Source organism: Eschrichtius robustus, chromosome 16, assembly GCF_028021215.1.
Source record: "Eschrichtius robustus isolate mEscRob2 chromosome 16, mEscRob2.pri, whole genome shotgun sequence".
Classification (NCBI taxonomy): Eukaryota; Metazoa; Chordata; class Mammalia; order Artiodactyla; family Eschrichtiidae; genus Eschrichtius; species Eschrichtius robustus.
Window position 1 is genome coordinate 1,624,862 of NC_090839.1, and position 15,577 is coordinate 1,640,438.

General features: G+C 63.8%; 1 protein-coding gene across 1 annotated transcript; it reads left to right on the top strand.

The window, feature by feature from the left end:
- Nucleotides 1-5,117: 5,117 nt before the first annotated feature.
- GATA5 (GATA binding protein 5) lies at nucleotides 5,118-14,868 on the top strand. The gene is made up of 6 exons (XM_068524457.1): nucleotides 5,118-5,667; nucleotides 6,927-7,102; nucleotides 13,282-13,407; nucleotides 13,841-13,928; nucleotides 14,263-14,390; nucleotides 14,713-14,868. The coding sequence occupies exons 1-6, from the start codon at nucleotides 5,118-5,120 to the stop codon at nucleotides 14,866-14,868; spliced, it is 1,224 nt and encodes a 407-aa protein (XP_068380558.1).
- The last annotated feature ends 709 nt before the right edge of the window (nucleotides 14,869-15,577 follow it).

A 15,577-nucleotide genomic window follows, 5' to 3' on the forward strand; every position in this document is an offset into this window, starting at 1 on the left:
CCAGGCATGTGAGGGACCCTCGGGAAATACCAAGGGATGATGGTGACAATGACAGTGACAAAAGCAGCCACAGCTCAGGGGCCCCTCCCCCTGGCCGTCGCTGCCCCTCGCCCCAGCTCCAGGCTCAGTCACCGGCCAGAGGGGCAGGTGGGCCGAGGCCGGCCTTGGGCTCTGGAGCTCGGGGGTCCCTGCAGGAGAGGTACACACACCTACGCGTGCACAGTGAGTTGTACGCCTGCAGGGCGCCACATCCGGGCCCATCCCCCTCAGCCCCTCCCACTTGTATCCCTGGAGGGCACCCACCCCAACCTCCCTCGCCTGGCTGAGTTCTGCAGTTCCGGTTGGTGTCAGAGAGGCTCTAGCACCCTCCACCTGGACCCCACCTCATTTCCCCCAGGGGCAGCAGGTCCTGAGGCTCAGGGGTCGGCAGACACTCCGGGTCACACAGCCCTGCGAGGGTGGAGCCGAGAGGAAGAGGGGCCCCCGCCGGGGACAGCAGGCAGGGGAGGGGGCTTTGAACTGGCTTTTCCCGGCCCAGCACAGAGGGCACACGGGCTTACCCGTACACCTGGGGAGGACGCAGAACTCCCTCTGACCTCGCAGCCCGTCCCCACCCCAGGCCTCACCCGACACAGCCAGCCAGGGCCCCCTTCCCCAGGCCCCCACTACAGGAAGGGCGGGCCCCGGGGCTGCGGTGACCCAGACAGCCCTGCCCTAAGGGGCTAGTCCCCGGGCACTGCACCCCTCCCTGGGGCTGGACAGACGCTCTACCTCCCAGAGCTCACAGCCCCCAGTGGCCACAGGTCAGCGTGTGCATAGCAGGCAGCCTGATGGAGCCTTTCCTGCGAGGGGGCAGATGCCCCTGGGGCTGCCCTGAGGCGTCCAAGGAGAGGCCTGGGTCCCCCTTGGGAGCTGGTCCAGAGGCCCCGACCCTTCCTTATCCCCCCGGATGAGGTCTGTTCTTTTCCATCCATACCTGCGTCTGAGTTAGGGGTTCCCAAGCTCAGGGGCTGGGAGGAGGCAGCCGCTGGGTAAATGACACCCCGAGCCCAGCTGCGAGAGCCTGCCCCCAGCCACTAGGGCCCTGGCCGCCACTTTCCCCAAGGCCCCCGCAGGCAGCCCCTCACAGGCCTCAAATCATGGATCTCAGCTCTGCCTGGTCACCAGGGGGTTAACAAGCCAACCCTTTTATCTCCCCGGGGCTGGGGTAGGGTCCCCACCTCACAGACGCATCCCCCAGGGCAGCCCTGGCCAGGTCCCAAGAGAAGGAAGCCTGGGGGAGATGAGCGGGGGTCACCCACAGCTGACCTCTGGGGCAGAGATTCCTTCTTCCCGTGCCTCTCTCGCCCATCCCAGTAGCCCTGCTCTCAGGGCCCCCACCTGGCTGCAGTTGAGCTTCTGGGGCCCCAGTCCTCTGCTCCCCTCACTTGGGCTCCCCTCAGCATCTGCCCAGTGCCCGCTCAGTGCCCATCCCACTAACTGCTCCCCAAGCCAGTGTGAGGGGCAGGCACTAGTGTCACCCCCACTTTACAGATGAACGGAGATACAGAGAGAAAAGCAGCTCACCCCAGTTCACACAGCTTGAGATGGCAAAGCGGAGCCCGAAGGAGGTTGGACTGCTTCGAGTTCATGCTCTGACCTGCTTCCCCAGAGCTTCCCACGAGGCTCAGGGTCTGGTGGGGAGGCAGGGCAGGAACACACAACCACAAAACATGATGAGGTAGGAGGGAAGGGAGAGAGCAACTTATCAGGAAGGCCACAGACAGGAGGGGACTTGCAAGCTGGGCATTGAGGGACGTGTAGGAGTTCAGCAAGTAGAGAAGAGAGCAAAGGAAGGGTCCTCCAAGTTGGGGAGCAGTACGGGCCAAGGCCTAGGGGAGAGGCAGGCTTGCAGCTGGATGGGCTGGCAGGGACTGTGAGGTCCTGGGAGACTGGGACACCAGGCTCCCTCCTGGGGGGCCCAGCGGGCCTGGCAGGGGCAGTTGCACAGAAGGAGGAGGACAGGTCCTGTAGCATTAGAAGGTGACTTGGGGGGTAAGGGAGGCTGGGCAAGGTGCAGGTGGGTGGGGAGGGAACTTGGCTTTGTAGTTTCAGCTTAGATGCCTCTCTTTTTGGTTCAAGTAGCAGGGATCGTGAAGGGGTCCAGATGCTGTCACAGACAACCAGTGCCCCTCCCACCCTGTCACTGTACCCCAAGGCTGGCAAGCATCAGCAGGGCGTCCAGCCTGGTGGGATGGGGAAATACCACCAGCAGCCTCTGTTTCGACTGCTCCAGGGCCGTGAGCTCACATCCCACCTGGGGAGGCTACTGCACATTGAGACTCACCAAGTGACAGCACAGCCCTGCACACCCAGCAGACGGCCCTTCATCTGGTCCAGCCTGGGAGGAGCCTCCAAAGAGTAAATCTCCTTCCGGAGAGACCAGGGATTTAGGGGCAGCTTCTGCCACCCAATCCCCACCTCAGGAAATAGCCTCAGCCTTTTATTATTTTAAAAAAAAACACACGTCCACTTTAGCGATTTGTCAATATGGAAAAAGTGACCAGAGATTGCCTCCTTATGTATATTTTGCATTCTCAGCTTGTTTTAATTACCTCGTTTACTAGCTGTGTGACCTTGGGCAGGTTAGCTAACCTCTCTGTGCCTTGTTTCCCCATTTGTAACAGGAATAATAAACAACATCCTGTACCTCATACGACTGGTGTGAGAATCAAACGGAAACATCACAGGGCAAGGCACAGCACCCACCTGACGTTGGGTCTCCTATTCAGGACTTTACCGGATTTATGCCAAGCAAAAAACACAAGTCCCTCCCCCCTCCCCTCCCCCACAGCCCCCAACAGGGTGCCAGGTTTGCTGTGGATCTTCCATTTTTCCTTGGATCTTTTTTTTTTTTGAGTGGAGGGGTGTCTCAACCCCCATCGAGCTGAGACTCCCCTCCTACACTTCTCCTCACCCCTGGTGCTGGCGGGGCATCTTCCGGTGTCATTCAAACTCTCCCTACCCTGGGCTCTGAGGACCGCGGAGGCAGCGCGGGTTCTACTGACCTCGCGGTGCCGCGGCCTCGGCGCCGGTTCTGCTGACGGACCTCGCTGGTGAGACCGCAGTCTTGAGCGCGCAGGGGCCCGTGGCACAGCGAGGTTCCAGGACCCTGAGCTCTCGGGGACCTCTCTCTGCTCTCCTGGGGCCCCGCCCACTGCAAAAGAGAGAAAGCTGAGATCCACTGGCGGGGTCTGCAGGGGGTAGGGCGGGGAGGGGCCGCTTCGGACCCCCGAGGGGAGCACATGGGGAGCAGGTACCATGGGAGACCATCGCGGCAGCGTGGACCCGGGGCCCTGATGGCGGGGGAGGGCCTGGGAGCGGTGGGTAAAGGGGATGCTTGACTCCTACTCCCCCTCCCAGTGGCACACTGCCAAGGCTTGTGAAGAGTCCAGAGCCCGCCTGGAAACTTCCGTGGGGTCCCCAGCCCAGGGTGAGAGTGGGGGCCTTGCCTGCCACATTCCAGGGGCCCTGGGTGACCCGATGTGCACCCCGAATTACAGTCTGGTGCCGGAGCACATGGAGAGGAGCAAGTGCCAGGCCTCCCCACCCCTCCGCAAGGCGAAAGTGCCCTGGCCCTCGTGGAGTCGCCCTGGCCCCAGTCAGCGTCCCTGGACCTACGTACGAGAAGGGACTCCAGGGACGGCCCATTTCTGGCAACGAGAAACAATCACTGCCCCAAGCACAGCAGCCCGGGTCCCTCTGGTGAGCCCTGCTCTTCGCTGGCTCTGTGGGGAGGCTTCGGTCACCAGTCAGCGAAGCGGCTCGGGTGGCCCGTTTCACCAAGGTGCTGGCACCATCGGGCCCACCCAGCGAGTGCCAGGAGCCACCTCCAGGCCCACCCATCCCACATGTCTGGTGCCTGGAGGAGACTCTTTGGGAATCCCCCAAAGCGAAAGGCCCACCTAGGGGTGGAGGCAAGAAGCTGGGCAGGGACCTTGTGGAAAGGAAGTGCATCCAGATGGAGACTGCCCACCCAACCTGGGCCCCCCCCAGCTGGGAATGAGCGCGGCAGTTGCCCTGCTTGGTAAGAAACTGAGGAAACCGTGGGAATTCCGCTGGACTTCGCGGGGGCAGTGGCCGTGGTACAGCGGTTTGAGTTCAGGGAAACGGAGCCAAGCAGCCCCTTTGGAAGCGGGACCCCTGCTCTGGGCCCCAGACCAGGGGAGCATTGGGGGGTCTCTACCACTGTGTCCGTGGTGGCGAGGCCAGGTTCACGGACTCACCCACAGACGGCACCAGACACTAAGCCAGCCTTAGCGGAAGCCTGGGACTGGCGGAGGGAGGGCTGTGGATTTGCGAAAACCCCGAACAAATTTAGAGAAGCCTTCGCGCCAGGACTGCTCCGGGGCACCAAGCACCTGGCTGGTTCGTGCCGCCTGCGTTGGCCGGGACTCGGCGTTGGGTGCCCCGCGCCGTGCTTCCAGTCGCCTTTCCCGCGGAGCCCCGCGCGCCCAGCCTGATCCGGTCACGTGGCAACGCGGCCGCAGCCCCGGCGCTGACCCCGAGGGGAGGGCCCCGGGAGGGAAGGGGTGGTGCGGCGGGGGCGGGCGGGGGCGGGCCGGGGCGGGGCGGCCCGGAGGGGCGGCCGGAGCACCGGGATTCCTTGCGGAACCGCGCGGACCCCGACTCCCAGTCTCCAGCCCGCCTGTCGCCGCCTGCCGCGCCCGCGCCCTCTGCGCCCTCCGGTCCTCACGACCAGCCGGTGAGTACCCAGCCGGGCCTGGCCGCGCGCCCCTCCCCAGCCTGGCGCCTTCCCCCAGCGCCCAGACCCTGCGTCCTGCGGACCTGCCGGGTTTCTCCTTCTCAGCGCCCACCATGCCCACCCGGGAACCTCCGAAGCCCCGGCTGTGGAGGAGGTGAGCTCGACGTTCCCGCTGCACCCGGGATGCCTCATGAGCCGCTCCGAGCCGCCCCCGCCCCCTGCCGTCTGTCCCCGCAGGCTCCAGGACCCGTCCCAAGAACCGCCGGGCTGGGGAGCGAGGAGCGTGGCCTGAGCGACAGCACCTGCGGGGCACAGCGGCCGTGACCTCGACACCCGTCCCTCTTCCCTGCAGGTCAAGGCCGCGCCAGGGAAGATGTACCAGAGCCTGGCGCTGGCCCCGAGCCCCAGCCAGACCGCCTACGCGGATTCGGGGGCCTTTCTGCACACCCCGGGCGCCGGCTCCCCGGTGTTCGTGCCGCCGGCGCGCGTCCCCTCCATGCTGCCCTACCTGCCGGCGTGTGAGCCGGGCCCGCAGGCTCCCGCGATCGCCGGGCATCCCGGCTGGGCACAGGCAGCCGCGGCGGACTCGTCGGCGTTCGGCTCCGGCAGCCCGCACCCGCCGGCCGCTCCGCCGCCCGGGGCCACCGCCTTCCCCTTTGCGCACAGCACCCCGGGACCCGGCGGCGGCGGCGGCGGCGGCGCAGGGGCCCGGGACGGCGGCGCCTTTCAGGGCGCGATGCTGGCTCGCGAGCAGTACCCGGCTCCGCTCGGGCGGCCCGTGGGCTCCTCGTACCCCACCGCGTACCCGGCCTACGTGAGCACCGAGGTGGCCCCGTCTTGGACCTCTGGACCCTTGGACGGCAGCGTCCTGCACAGCCTACAGGCCCGCCCGACTGGCCTCCCGGGCCACAGAGTCACCTTCGGTGAGTGCGGGACTGGGAGGTGGCTCCACTGACTGGGGTCCTGGGTGCTGGCCGTACTGGGGTGCAAACCCGCACCCTACGAAATGCACCCCCCAGAGTCAGGGCTTTCCCAGCCGGGTCCGACACCAGCATGGGGCGGGGCCAGAACCCCCGGGACGCGTAAACCTGGACGGAACGCAGCGGCTGCCACCCCGACATGAAAACACCGTCCTGAGTTTCTTTTTGCACACCTCTATATTTCTACTTTTCATTCATCCGAACCCAATATTCTGGGATCGTGCCATTTAGAGCCTATGTCTTAAACGTTTTTATGAAAAGTTTTGGAAATGATTATTTTTTAAAGCTCAAAATACCAGTTTATCTAAGTAAACCACCACATTCATCTCTGTTCTAGAATGTTTACGTATTCTAATTTGAGACCCAGTTGCAATCGCTCTCCAGGGTATAAATTTGAGTAATCGGACTCCAGGCCCTTAAAGCGGAGAGTTGCTCCCCATCCCTCCCTCCTGAGTCGCGGGAGCCACCGACTCTTTCTCACCCCACCCTCAAAACTGAGGGCCACGCCTTTTATTGCTGCCCCAGTCTTTTAGCCTACACCCCGCCCCCAGCTCCTCAGCGCAGGAAGCGGGATCCACTTGGCCGGGCCGCCAGGGCGCCCCACGCCTGGCGCCCACCCCTGGCCAGGCGATGATTGATCCCCGCCCCGCCCCCACCCGGCGCCCAAGTGTCTCCAGCGCCTGGCCAGGTCTGGAGGGGGCCAGGAGTCCTCGCCCCAGCAGCTCAAGTGGGAGGACGGTGCTGAGACCGCGAAAGCTGACAGTGAAGGCACCGCGGTCCTCGTGGGATCCCGCAATCCGATTCGGCCTCACTGCCACTGCCCGCCCTCCAGATCGACCCACTTTGCAGAGAACAAGACCCTCATCCTCTGCCAGTGTAGACGCTCCTGCCTCCCCAGAGAATCAAAATTACCAATGCTGGTGCTGGATCCTGTTCAGAGTGGGGCAATTCCCTGTCACCCGCCCCGAGGTTGGATTTATTCACCCTCCCCACCCCTTTTAAAGCAGCCCTGAGGAGTGATTGAGACCTGGCATGAACTTCACTGTATGTAAACTTAAACTTAAAAAGAAAGTTAGATAAAATAGATCTTGAAGCAAAATAAAATAAAGGCACAAAAAGGAAGGGAAGGAGAAGGTGCTGCGGACATGGCGGCTCCCAGGAAGGGGCAGAGCCTCACCCAGCAGCCGCCCGCCTTCCCGCAGCGGCCGACCTCCTGGAGGAGTTCCCCGGCGAGGGGCGCGAGTGTGTCAACTGCGGGGCCCTGTCCACGCCGCTGTGGCGCCGGGACGGCACCGGCCACTACCTGTGCAACGCCTGCGGTCTCTACCACAAGATGAACGGCGTCAACCGGCCCCTCACGCGGCCGCAGAAGCGCCTGGTGAGTGCGGGCAGCCACAGGGCAGGAGGGGGCGGCGCTTCTGCGGCCACGGCCGGGGCGCCAGGGGAGCCCCAGGAGGCCCGGGCAGGGTGGCAGCGCGCGGTCCACTGTCACGGGCCCCCTGGGCTGGAGGCCACGCGCCCGCCGTGTCTGCGGGGTCTCCCAAGCTCGGCCCTGGACCTCCTGGGCAGGGGATCACTCTGCCCCAGCTGCGGGCTCGGCCCTGTGGCTCCAAGGGGCTTTGGGCTGGCCAGGGCGGGGGGGCGCAGAGAGGCAAGGTGACCTGACCCCAGGGAGGGGACTGGAGGGGAAAGTGGCTGCTGAGTGCGGGCTTTGTTGGAGGACGTTGAATGTTATGGGGGAGGGACCCTGGGCCCGCTGCCTCTGATACTGCGAGGATGGGACGAGACCACGTCTGTAGCTGTTCCCTGGGCGAAACTTGTTTTCACTTTTGGTTTCTTCTGCTGTATGGCTGGGTGGCCAGCAAGGGACTGGGAGCCCGACTTCTGCCCCCAGCACGGCAGAGTCCCAGAAGCAGCGTAAAGGTTTCAAGTTCCTTTGTTCTCTACCATTTCACAGGCAAATCTTTAAATAGTTTTTTTTTTTTTAATTTTATTTATTTATTTACGGCTGTGTTGGGTCTTCGTTTCTGTGCGAGGGCTTTCTCCAGTTGCGGCGAGCGGGGGCCACTCCCCATCGCGGTGCGCGGGCCTCTCACTATCGCGGCCTCTCTTGTTGCGGAGCACAGGCTCCAGACGCGCAGGCTCAGTAGTTGTGGCTCACGGGCCTAGTCGCTCCGCGGCATGTGGGATCTTCCCAGACCAGGGCTCGAACCCATCACAGGCAAATTTTGATGCTCAAGTAATTTTGTAAATAAGTGGCAGGGCCCGCCGATGTCGGCCAGCTGTCCAGTCAGTGAGGCCGCGGTGGCTCCCGGTTCCGGGTCCGGGCAAGGTTGTGTTTCTGGGCTGATGCTGGTGTGAGCCCTGTAGGGCCAGGCGGCTGGTTCTGGTGTGTCGGGCCCCGAGGAGTGTGGAAGGGCTTTCCGTGGCTGATGCTGTGGGATGGCCGTGCCATGGCTGCTGGTCTGGGCCACGGGGCGGTCGGGTGCTGGCCTTTACTGGAAATTCGAAGGCCCGGCTATGGCAGCGCCGGGGCCAGACGCTTTGAGGCCCCAAGCTGGGTGGGCAGGAAGCAGGACTGACTCGGCCGGGCAGCTTGAGGGCAGCCGCTGTTTTCCTTCCTCTGATCTGGCCTGGCGTTTGGGGCTCTGCGGGTCCCCCAGCCTCCCTCCACCCATGCTGTGCCTCTCAGAGGAAGGGGGGGCGAGTCCACATCACCCCAAGTCTCGTCTCTGCCCCTGTGATCATGCCCCCAACCCCAGGCGTGCCGCACCGGCCTGATGTCTGGTGTGGCCTCAGGGAAGGGGAAACTGAGGCCAAGGGACAGGGTCCTGGGGGCTGGGTGCAACCCAGACCTGACCCCGAGCAGCAGACCGGTCCTCTCCTCTGGCTCCCTGCACCGTCCCCAGGCCAGGCCCTAAACTGGGCGCCGAGGATGCACTGCTGAACGGGAGATGCAGGGCTCCCTGCCTCTACCCACACCCCTCGCAGGGCTCAGCTCCCAGCAGAAAATTCCTGACTTGGCGGGGGCGGTGGGCCAGGGCCACCATCTCCACCCTGAGGCGTGGATCCTAGGGGGTTCCTCTGACTGGCTGCGGGGGGCCCACCTGTCACTCAGGGCGGGCGGCCCCACCGCTTGCCCGGCGGCTGGTCCTGGCAGGGCCAGGCTCGCTGCGAAAACCCTGAGATTCTTGCAGTCCTGAGACCAGAGCCCGGGCCGCGTGCTCCTGGCCATGGGGGCTGGGCCGGTCACCCCAGACTTGCCCCCGCTCCAGTGCCTCGGTCCCCCTCGCGTGTGGGCAGAAGTGATGCCCCGGGAGGGCCTCTCCAGGAAGAACTAATCCTCCCCTTCTTTCAAATAATTCCAAACGTCCTAGAAGCTTGTCACCAAGAATACAGGAATGTGACGGTAACAAGCGTGCCCCCGTTCCCGGTAGGAACCCGTGTCTTTTTTACCCTTTGCCTCCCATGTGCCTCCTCGGTCATAGGCTGGGGGGTTACACCTTTGACCCGAGGCTTCCATCAGTGTAGACGAGCAGGGAGGGTGGGTGGTCCTGTCCCTGCGGCCAGGGGCTCTACGAGCACCCCTCGGCCCGGCCTGACCCCAAAACGTCGGAGCCCAGCAGCCAGGGTCCGCGGACGGCAGGCCCGTTAGCCCGAGGCCGGTTCTGACGCCAGCTCCGGGACGTGGCCGGTGCCACGGAGGGCCCAGCATCCTTCGAAGGCTCACCGACCCATGTGCTCCTTCCTGCACAGCCCACCTCACAGACTTGTGTCCTCAGCACGCTTTGCCCCGAGCAATGCCGGGCTCCCACCCTCCATCAGGTTGTGTCCCCGCGTCTCCCCTGCCAAGAGCGTCCAGAGGACCCGTTTGAAACGGGAGCATCTTTGCGGCTCCACCACCTGCAACCTTTACTTTCCCAGCCGCATCTCCACCTCTCCGCCAGCCCCCCACCCAGCTCTGCGCTGCCCACCGCCCTGATTCCCCTGGATGTCCGGATGCTCGTGGAGCCTGGAGCTCAGGCAGGCTCTGCTGCTGGCTTTGAAGTTGCACTTCTTTTGAAAAGAACAGACCAAAAAAGAAAAACGAAACGAAACCTGGAGAGGCCCCGCAGTTAGGGGCCCTGAGAGTGGCCAGGCCTGGCCGTCTGTCCCGACAGCGAGTGAGGAAGGACAGAGGGAGTCTCCGGGCGTCCAGGGGGTGCAGGCAGCCCCGGGGACGTGACCCCTGAGTGTGTTCAGCCAAGGAAGGAGGTTCTGTCCACTCCAGGACCACCCCCGCACCTCTGGCCCCTCATTGTCTGAGCCTCAGTTCCCCCCGTAAAACGCAGGCAGCTGAGGGGATGGAAAAAGATAACGAGCAAGCACTGCGAGAATTTTTTCAAGGTCATTCTTTTTTCCCATTTTCTTGATTTTAATCTAATTTCCAGTTTCTCAATTTTAATTTATGCTCGCTGGAGAGAGGTTCCAATGTGGCTTCCAGATTCCCCTGCACCCCCAGGGTCTGGGTGATGGGTTCACACCACCTGGGCTTGTGTCCTGCCTACACACGGTCCAGCTGCTGTAGCTTCTCCCCAGGACCCACAGCAGTGCATGTAGCTCCTGCTGCTTCCGCAATGCACAGGCGACCGTGGGGGACGCTTGGGGTGCACGTGTGTCTGCGGTCGTGCCCACGTGTGTGCAGCCTTGCGGTCGTGCTGTTAGAAACAGTGCTGACCTGAAGCCTTCGCGTGGGTCTCTTTACACCCTTGCGGGAGTGTTTCGGTAGGAAGGATTTTAGTAGGAAGTGGCCTGACGGCTGGCCAAGGAGACAGCATTCCTGTGATTCCTACAGGAATGATGCTAAAATTTTGGGGGAACGTGAGATGGCAATGTGAACTCTAAGGGAGCAGCTGTTGGTAAAAGACCCTGAGGGTCCCAGCTGGATTGGGAGGAGGGGCCTCAGGCCATGGTCCCCCCCTTGGTCTGAAGGCACAGCTGGAGTTGGGGACCGCAATGGGGCCCAAGAAGGTAGGTTAGGGTCACCAGATAAAATACAGAATGCACAGTTAGATGTGAATTTCAGATAAACAACGAATAGCGTTTTAGAATAAATAATATCCTAAATGTTGCATGGGGCATGCTTACACAAAATATTTGCTGCTTATCTGAAATTCACATCGAGCTGGGCATCCTGTTTGTTTGTTTGTTTGCTAAATCTGGGAACCCTGGGGAGGTCCCAAGGCCTCCTCCCACCTTAGGAAGATGGATGGACTCGGGGTCAGGGGATCCTGGGCCGGGGCGGGCAGCAGGGCTGGGAGTGGGCTCCGGGAGAGCAGGGGGCCTCCGTGTGGGCACAGCTCCCCGCAGCCAAGAGGCAGGTGGAAGGGAGGGAAGGGAGCAGAGAGGGGGAGACTCGAACTGTGTCCAGTAAAAGCAGCTGCTTTCTAGACAAGATCAGGATGTGGCCGCCGTCTTCCCAGGGAGGCCCTCCGGCTGGGGGCCTGCTTGACCCCAGGGCCAGGGCTCCTGCCTCAGAGTGTGTCCCACCACCCGTCCCTTCTGCTTCTGCTGGGCCTGGGCCAGCCGCCAGCTCTCTCCACTCCAGCAGGTGCACAGGTCCCACCCCTAGGAACCCTGGGGAGACCACTGGAGATGGGGCCAGGCTGGACATCAGGCTGGACACACAGCCGTGGCCTAGAGGCCGCCGGCCAGAGGATGGGGTCTCCCCAGCCAGGCCGGGAGCTCCCGCCCTGCCCTCCCTCTGAGCCTCCAAGGCCTCGTCCCTTCCTTGTCTTGTGGCCCTTTTGTCCCTGATCCTGGGGCAGAGTCCTGCCTGGAGACCGGAGGCCGAGCCTTAGATTAGACAGGGCGGAATTCCCTGGAGCCTCTGGCAGCCGCCTGGGCCTGGGGGAGGGGAGGGCGAGGAGGCGTTTCCAGGTCTGCGTTTTCTTGGGAACAGCTGGTGCCGGGGGCTCCAGACGGGCTCCACTCTCCCTCCCGGGCCAGTCACGGGGAGAGCCTATGCCCTTGAATGGCTGACAGCCTGGGGGAAGGGGGTGGGCAGGAGACGGTCGGCAAGTCTGGCAGCTCGGTCAGTGCAGAAGGAAGGACCCCAGAGACGGCAGCCAGACGGGGCAACTGAGGCTGCCCCCGACAGCTCAGCCCTACCCCGGGACAGATTCCTTTTGTGGCTTCTTTCGTCCATCTTGCTTTTGGTTGCCCTCTGGCTCGGTCCTGGGCTGGAGAGTACTGAGGAGAGAACACACGTCCTTGGGACGATTTTGAGTGTGGAGTCTCACGGGCTTCTGTCCTGGTGCCCCGGGGTGCCACTGAAACACCGTAGCGGATGTGACTTGGTCTGACCGCGGCTGCCACGGGGAGGTCGGGGTAGAGACCCTGCATCACTGTGGTCCGGGCGAGGGGGCAGGGGACTGGACCAGGCAGGGGCCATGCAAACGAAGGAAAAGGTCAGACAGATTCAGGGCATCTGAGGGCAGGGGCTGGGGAGAGGAAAGGGCAGACCCCCGAGGACGAAGTCTGGGGGGGACGGGGCTGGGGAGGGGTGTGCCACCTGCAGGCTGTGCTGGGGGGAAGGGAGGGGCTTTGGGCCTGAGGTGCCTTGGGGGGCCCTGGGCAGCACAGAGCGTTTGGAGCTCCCAGACTGCAGGGGACAGGACCCCATGCACACACCGAAATGTGAGTCGGGCAGAATCCTTGCCTTGGAGAGAGGGGCTGGGCTCTGGGAGCTCGAGGACCTTGAGCTGGTGGGAGGACCGGGGTCAGGCCTCTGACAGCTGCTCCCCAGCCAGCCAGCCAGCTCGGCAGAGCCCCTGGACCCCCGGGCTCGTTAGGCCCCGATTCCTGGGTGAGCACTGTCTGGGGCCCACTGGGCCCCCACGTGCAGGGAGGTTTGGGGACCCTGGTTGGATACGGACCTGGGAGGTCGGCCTCTGGAAGGTTCTGGAAGGGCCGTCTTGCCCCAGTATGAGGCATGTGAGCAGCAAGGCAGGGGTGGGCATCGGGGACCCGCAGCCCACAGTCCGGCGCAGAGCTGCTGAGCTGAGCATGGGCTCAGAGCGCCAAGTCTTGGGAGGCAAGGCCCAGAGGGACCGGCAGACCCCCTGGATGTTCAGCCCGGGGCCTGACCCGAGGGCGGCACTGTGACTCCCAAGGCTGTGCTCCACCACAGAAATACGGGGCTAAGGCCCAGCGTTGGTTAAAAAGAGGCCGCAACAGACACCCAGCTGCCTGTCTGTGCTGGGCTCTTCACGAGATCCTGACCCCACAGGAGGCCTGTGGCAGGTCTACTGTCACCCCCATTTTACTGATAGGGAAGCTGAGGCCCAGAAGGGTGAAGTGACCTGTCCCAGGGCTAGCAGGGCGCCAGGTCGAGGCTCCGAGGAATCCCGGGCAGGCCTCAGGCCCTTAGCGCCCAAATGCCTTCTCACCCAGCCCCACGCGGCCCCCAGCCCCGAGCCCAGCGTCCATCCCTCCCGCCCAGGTGCACCTGCCCCGCTGAGCCGAGCAGCAGGGCCCCAGCCCCCAGCCCTGCTCAGCCCAGCCTCCTGTCCACAGTCCTCCTCACGCCGGGCCGGTCTCTGCTGCACCAACTGCCACACCACCAACACCACGCTCTGGCGGCGCAACGTGGACGGCGAGCCGGTGTGCAATGCCTGCGGGCTCTACATGAAGCTGCACGGGGTGAGCGGGACCCTCCCTGGCCCGAGACGGGGCTGAGGAGCAGGGCAGGGGTGTGGATCAGGCTGGGCCTGAGCTGAGCGTGTACACGCCTGTACACACGTGGCCCCACTGCCTGCACGTGCCCGCGTGTCACTGTGAGGCCCGTGGTACAGATGGGCTCACAGAGGCCGGAGTATCACTGTGGCTTCCCCGCAGCCGTTCAGCCTGGGGCAGAGGCTGGACACCCCCAGAGCCCTCCTGGCCCCCCAGCTCCCGGAGGCTGGGGTGGGACGGGCCTGGAGGAAAGTGCCAAGCCCGGGGGTAGCAGCTCCCCAAACAGGGCCGCCGGAGTGACCAGCTCTGCAGGGCTGAGATCGAGGCAGGTGGCCATGCGAGAGGCCCCGGGGTGAGCACGGACAGGGAGCAGCCGTCCACCTCCTGCCAACCCCACCAGGTACCGCGGCCCCTGGCGATGAAGAAGGAAAGCATCCAGACACGGAAACGGAAGCCGAAGAACATCTCCAAGGCCAAAGGCTCCTCAGGTTCATGGGCCAGGGCTGTGGGAGGCCGAGAGGGAGCCCAGGCCCCCAGGCCCTCCAGTGAGGCACACCTTCTCCCTATGGAATCACTTTGAGTATCTCACATTTCACCATTAGAGATTCACATGTTTGGTGCAAGCATCATCGTCCTGAAGTGCAAATAACCCCCATTGTCCTGGGATGGTCTGGTCTGGGGAGGGGCTGGGGTGGCGGGAGTTCACCCAGCCGTGGGGCAGGAGGTCCAGTGGAGGAAGCCACATCCAGCACCTCCAACCCCCCGCGTGACCAAGGCAACCAGATCTGGCAGCTTCTGTAAATGCCCTGCCTTCCCTCCCAGGATCCGCAGGGAACACCACAGCCTCCCCGCCGGCCTCTGTCCCTGACCTGGAGATCTCAGCTGCCACTTTGAAACCTGAGCCCAGTCTGGCATCCCCTTCGTGCCCCGGGCCCAGCGTCACCTCCCAGGTAAGGAGGTCAGGGTGGGGTGGGGTGCCCAGAGCTGGCTCCCAGGCACCTCCTGGGGGAACCCTGGCACCCCAGCCAGGTCAGGGCCCCCATGGGCCCCTGCCGGAAGCTTGGGGCTGGACACGCAGCTGGCCGCTGGTGCCAGGAGCTGACCTGTGGCCGACGCCGGCTGAGAGCCCCTGTTGATCCTCCCAATGGGTCCCACCCCCATTCCAGGGGCTGAGGAGGCCCCTTAGGGCAAATCGCCCTGTCACAGGGCTCCCGACCTCAAGGGAGCCGGCCACTGTTCCCGAGCCTCACGCGTGCCGTGTCCTCCCTGCAGGCCTCCCCGCAGGTGGACGACACCCTGGCCCCCAGCCACTTGGAGTTCAAATTCGAGCCCGAGGACTTTGCCTTGCCATCTGCAGCCCTGGGCCCCCAGGCCGGCCTCGGCGGGACCCTGCGCCAGGAGGCCTGGTGTGCGCTGGCCTTGGCCTAGGTCCCCGGGCCCCCACCAGGACCCACCTCGCTACTTCTTTGCTCCAGCTCAGCAGAGAGACCGCCAGGCCGGACGCCGGAAGAGACTGGAGCCAGCCGGACCTGGAGGACTTCTGTGCATACGGCAGTCGGGCCCCAGAGCAGGAGGAAGGCTGGTGGGAGAAGGGCTTGAGCCCCTCCCCGGACAGCAAGGGACCCCCAAATGTAGGGCAAGGCTCTGAACCATACCAGCCACTCTGGCCACGGCTGACTGGGGCTCCCACACCGACTTGACTTCTGTCCTCAAGGCTCACCATCATCATGTTTACAGGTTGCAGCCGCTGGAAAAACCCCACCTTCCTGTTGTAAAACCAGGATCACAGGTGAAATCACTGAGGCCGGGCAGGTAACAGGGATGAGGAGGGCAGCCAGATGGGGGGCCTCCTCAGGCCTCGGGCTGTCCATTTCCCACGTTGGACCATAGAGCCACGGCACAGAGACCTTGCCCTCCTCGGAGCACGGGATGGCCAGAGACAGATGTGCAGGTCGTGCACTGTACCGGGACGCCACCCCAGGGGGAGGCCGTTCACATCGTGGTCATCGTGGGCTTGTATTTATTTGGACGGTTTTCCCAGACCGGGCAGTAAAGGGCCTTGTTCTGACTGAATCTGTGGATTGTAACCATTTCTGATGGGCAGAGTACCCGGGGCCCAGTTCTGACCCACGCGGGC

Excerpts from the sequence above, each read along its gene's own strand:
- GATA5 (XM_068524457.1), top strand. The coding sequence starts at position 5,118 with ATGTACCAGAGCCTGGCGCTGGCCCCGAGCCCCAGCCAGACCGCCTAC. Across the intron at positions 5,668-6,926 it reads GGGCCACAGAGTCACCTTCG|CGGCCGACCTCCTGGAGGAG; the intron begins GTGAGTGCGGGA and ends GCCTTCCCGCAG. Across the intron at positions 7,103-13,281 it reads CGCGGCCGCAGAAGCGCCTG|TCCTCCTCACGCCGGGCCGG; the intron begins GTGAGTGCGGGC and ends TCCTGTCCACAG.